The sequence below is a fragment of the Hipposideros armiger genome, unplaced genomic scaffold, assembly GCF_001890085.2.
Source record: "Hipposideros armiger isolate ML-2016 unplaced genomic scaffold, ASM189008v1 scaffold_87, whole genome shotgun sequence".
Classification (NCBI taxonomy): Eukaryota; Metazoa; Chordata; class Mammalia; order Chiroptera; family Hipposideridae; genus Hipposideros; species Hipposideros armiger.
The window spans coordinates 3,914,362-3,919,237 of NW_017731437.1; the positions used below are offsets into that span (position 1 = coordinate 3,914,362).

At 60.4% G+C, this 4,876-nt stretch overlaps 1 protein-coding gene and 1 long non-coding RNA gene across 2 annotated transcripts in view; both read left to right on the top strand.

Annotated features, from left to right (window-relative positions):
• Positions 1 to 2,172, top strand: part of ENPP7 (ectonucleotide pyrophosphatase/phosphodiesterase 7) — a gene marked incomplete at its 3' end in the record, with an annotated part of 15,174 nt that extends 13,002 nt beyond the window's left edge. Inside the window, exons 4-5 of the mRNA XM_019644248.1 lie at positions 571 to 1,197; positions 1,912 to 2,172. Of these exons, the coding sequence (XP_019499793.1) occupies positions 571 to 1,197; positions 1,912 to 2,172 (888 nt within the window). The remainder of the gene's footprint in view (positions 1 to 570; positions 1,198 to 1,911) is intronic.
• A 14-nt stretch (positions 2,173 to 2,186) lies between these two features.
• On the top strand, positions 2,187 to 4,467 carry LOC109383684 (uncharacterized). The gene is made up of 3 exons (XR_002124266.1): positions 2,187 to 2,275; positions 2,901 to 2,999; positions 4,395 to 4,467. It is a non-coding gene; the product is annotated as an uncharacterized LOC109383684 (long non-coding RNA).
• The last annotated feature ends 409 nt before the right edge of the window (positions 4,468 to 4,876 follow it).

Below are 4,876 nucleotides of genomic sequence, written 5' to 3' on the forward strand. Positions count from 1 at the left end.
TGGCATCTCATGGCGCTCAGTATTAAAGAAACAGCCTGGGAGGGTGCACAGGCAGCCGGGGCACCTGTGGACAGGTCGAAAGGACAGGTAGATTATTAGATAAAGCGGCAGTGGGTTCATGGAAAGGTGGACAGATGGCCAAGCAGAAGGCTAGAAAGGCGGGCAATGGGACTCGGGCGAAGGGGCCATGACACACGCCAAGATGTGAATACAGCGAGGCGAGGTTGGGCCGCAGGCCAGAAGAGGGGTACTCTCTGGGCATCTCAGCCTTGGGGCAGGGGCCTGGGGCCACCATGACAATGAGGACGCTGCGTATCTGGGAATACTTGTATATCCATGACTTCATTACTACTGAGTCCACGGGGCACCTGCTGTCTCCTCTATAAAATCATATCAGCCCCAAGATAAGAGCTATGAAGACAGGAAGGCTGGTGGTGGCCGTTGGGGCCAGGGATGAGCGAGTGGGCAGACAGAGAAGCAGGAAGGAGGGGCGCATGTGTCAGCAGGCATGGGACAAGCAGGGGACGAGCAGGAGCGACGCCGCGGTGTTAATGCCGCCTTCCCTGGCAGGGCTTGAAGACCGGCTCCTTCTTCTACCCCGGCGGAAATGTCACCTACCAAGGCGCGGCCGTGACGCTGAGCCGGAAGGAAGGCATCCTGCACAACTATAAAAACGAGAAGGAGTGGAGAGCCAACATCGACACCGTGATGAAGTGGTTCACGGAGGAGGACCTGGACCTGGTCACACTTTACTTTGGGGAACCAGACTCCACAGGCCACAAGTATGGCCCTGAGTCCCAGCAGGTGAAGGATATGGTAATGCAGGTGGACAGGACGGTGGGCTACCTGCGGGACAGCATCAGAAACAACAGCCTCGAGAGACGGCTCAACCTGATCATCACGTCTGACCACGGCATGACCACCGTCAACAAGACAGCCGGTGACCTCGTGGAATTCCACAAGTTCCACAACTTCAGCTTCAAGGACATTGAGTTCGAGCTCCTGGACTATGGACCCAACGGGATGCTGATCCCCAAAGAAGGGAAGCTGGAGGAGGTGTATGAGGTCCTCAAGGACGCCCACCCCAGACTTCACGTCTACAGGAAGGAGTCGTTCCCTAAGTCCTTCCACTATGCCGACAACCCCAGGATCACCTCCCTGCTCATGTACAGCGATCCCGGCTACGTCATCCACGGGGTGAGTTGCCTCGGGAATGTACGTCTGGGGGGCTCCTTCACTGGGCTGCTGGGTCTCTTTCTATCGCTGTCAAAAGCACCCCCAATGTCTAGCTAGTCCCCAGTTTGAAGGCCATTTGCCACCAAAGGGACACAACCATCACCATGCAACAGGAGTGTACATGTACATATGTGTATGTGTGTGTGTGCACGCCTCGTGTGCACGTTTATGTGTGCATGTGTGTACGTGTATGTGGGTCCGTGTGTGCTGTGTGCACATGCATGTGTGTGTGTGTAGGGTCAAGTGCAGGAAGATCAGTCAGAAGAGTGACACGGAAGAGGCAGAGTGAGGGGGAGCGGTCTCCCATCAGCAGAGAGCCAGGGGGGATCTGAGGGGGAAGGAAGATGCAGAGAAGGGGCAGGGGACCCAGGAAAGGAAGCACTGGCTGGCGCAGGCGTTCACGGAGAAGCCCCTGCATGGCCTGGGGCTGACAGCTGCACCCTGTTTACTGGGGTCTCCTTTTATGTGACAGGGTCTTTGCAGAGGCTCTCTTTGGGCCTCTGATCTTTTAAGGCTCAGAATTCAGAGAAACTGAGGCTCAGAATCCCTCCTGCCCCCATGTTTGAACTCCTTCCGGGGGTCCTCTGCCAATGCTTTAGGGAGTGCTGGGGGCTCTAGGGGAGACAGCGGGTGGGCTGGGAGTCCCAGCAAGGACTCAGGACCCTCCCCTGGCAGAGACTGAACGTGCAGTTCAACAACGGGGAGCACGGCTTTGACAACAAGGACATGGACATGAAGACCATCTTCCGGGCTGTGGGCCCCAGCTTCAAGAGGGGTCTGGAGGTGGAGCCCTTCGAGAGCGTCCACGTGTACGAGCTCATGTGCAAGCTACTGGGCATCGTGCCCGAGGCCAATGACGGGGACCTCAGCATCCTGCTGCCCACGCTCACATCCGAGGCCAACAACGGGCACCTCAGCACCGTGGTGCCCACACTCACATCCAAGGCTAACAATGGGCACCTCAGCACCGTGGTGCCCACACTCACATCCAAGGCCAACAACGGACACCTCAGCACCGTGGTGCCCACATCCCACTCAGGTAAGGCGCCACCCTCTGCCTGCGCCCATTTCGACAGCAGGTGGGCATGCCTGCACCACCGTGAGCTGGGGGCCCCGCTAGCCACAGGAGGTGCCTTCTCTTCCCCTGTCCCTGCTTCTGGGCACATCTCTAGTCCCTGACGTCCCGTCACGACACCTGACCCCGTACAGTGTACTTTGTGCCTCTCGGCAGTGCGGGAGGGAGAGCGGGTGCACACAAGCATGTTTAAGGCAAGACTGCTGAGGACCAGCGGAGTGGGTGGTGAGCTTCCCCTCCAGGCTCCTGGTCCCATGGCACCTGGGAACCCACATGGCCACGTGAGGAACTCCTCCCTTGAGTCAGCCTCTGTCAGCCTCCCCCATCCCCACCCCACCCTGACCCTGACCCATCTCAGGGCAAAGGTCCCCTGAAAGCTGACAAAGTGGCAGACAGCAGTGGGGGCCTGGCTCGAGAGGGGCAGGCCCTGCTGAGCAGGGGCTGTGAGGGGTCGTGCAAAGTGAGAGCAAGGAGGCCAGTGCAGCTGGGGCAGGTGAACAAACAGGGGCACCCCACCCGCTGTCTAGGAGTTGGGGTGAGTGACATGCTCTCACTTCCCTCATTCACTGGATCCTCCAACTTTCCTTAGGGTCTGTCCCCCCGCCAGGTGGTCGGCCCTCCTTGGTGACGGGACTGCTGGTGGCTGTAATTCTTCTGGCCAAGGTCGCATAATGCCCTATCGCTCAAGGTCAGTGGACCAGGAGGTGCTGGGGAGGGTGGGACCATGCTCCCTGTGGCTCCAGCCTGACGATCCCCCCATAGACCCAGACTCACCCTGCTGCGGAGGAGTCAGTCCCCAGGACCCCAGGCAGGCCCCTTCCAGCCTCTTGAGTCAGGCTTGGAGCGGGTCTTTCCAAAACAAACAGCCCAGATGAGCCTGCAACCCGCCCAGCCTCCTCCCCTGCTGTCTGCATGCTCCACGGGGACCCTGGAAAACCTCAGAGGCCGTGGTGTGCATGGTGGGGGTGTGCGGAGAGCTGCGGGGGGCAGGTGTCCTGAGCCTCAAGGGAGCCGGCTCAGAGGACTTGACTTGCTGAGGGACAGCCCGCTTATTTCTGCCCTGTGATGTCACAGCTCTCTGGCCAAAGCAGAAGCAAGTCATTCATTCATTCTAAAACTCAACAATGAGAGCCTGCTCTGTGTCAGATACACAGTGAACCAGACAGCCGGGCCCTGTACCCCAGAGTTTGTCATTTAGGGACCAGGGAGGGCAGAGAATACAGAGGGACCAATGGCTGAGAGAGGGCCAGGGGTTGGAGGAGGGGCTGTTCAGGTCACCTGGCCTAGAATGGCCTCTCTGAAGAGGTAGATTTGGGGTGAGACTTGAATGACGAGGACAAGCCAGCCACACCAGGCCCTGAGGGACACGATTCCAGGCTGGGGAGAGCAAGCGAAGTCCCGCGATGGGACTGGCTGCTGTTGGTGCTTCTGGAAGAGAAAGATGGCTGGTGTTCTTGGAAGCCAGTGTGCGAGGGTGGCTACAGGATGAGCTTGCTACGGGACGGAGTTGGGGGGTTACCCTATGGGCAGTGGGGAGCCCCCAGGCGAGGTGACACAAGGACACACGGTGACCCGGCGTGGAGGATTAAATGGACACAATAACCTCCAGGCAGGAGCACAGGAACGGAGCAGGTGCAGCAGTTAGGAGGTCACTTGGGGGTCTGGGCAGGACATCTCGGTGGCAGGGTGGAGATGGTGCAAAATGGACAGATTCAAAATACCTTTGAGGGGCCTGAGTCTCGAGGTTGTGGATAGATTGGAGTGGGGTGCGAAGGAAATAAAGAAATGAAGGCTGGGTCTGCGGTTCAGGGCCCGAGCTGCCGGTGAAGGCCAGAGGGGTGAGCAGGTTGGGGATGGCACAGAGCAGAGATGGGTCCACGCTGCTCGCTGCTCGTGGAGGAAGAGCGGCCGGTAGGCTGGGCCTGAAGGGAGCGGGGTGCTGAGGAGTGGGGTGGGGCGTCCCCGGCCCCAGCTGATGCTCTACCACTCCCTCCCTCCCCCACCTCTGCCTCATCTCCTCCACTAGACCTACCCTCACCCCAACCCCCGCTTCTTCCCAGCCCAACATGTGCTCTTCCTCCAGGCCCAGCACCACAGGAAGCCTCCAGGAGCTGCCTGCAAGGCCCTGAGCCCGCCTTCTCGCCGGGATGGTGTACTGGACACAGATGGGCCCTGTCTCCCCCGTTGACCAGGCCCGCTGCACCGCATGTCTCGGGGTCCCCAGAGCCCCAAGCCCATGCTTGGTCATTATGGTGCGGGCAGTAGGGCTCCTGCCCGGGTTTAGGTCTGCGAGTGCATAGGCCCGCGCAGCGCGGTACCCCGACTCCTTCCGGCGCCTCCCCCCATCCCCCATCCTCCCTCCGCACAACCGGTCCCAGAGCAGCACCGCTGTCTGCGGCCGCGCGGGGGCGTGCAGGAACCTCGCGCAGGAAGGTGCAGCCGGCAGCAGATCCCGCAGCGACCCTGTCCGCCACCACGGCCTCCAGCCCCGGATGGGGACCAGAGCAGGCCGCAGGTGGCGGGAAGGCTTAGCCCATCGCGCTCCTGGCCGCCAGGGCCCGTCCC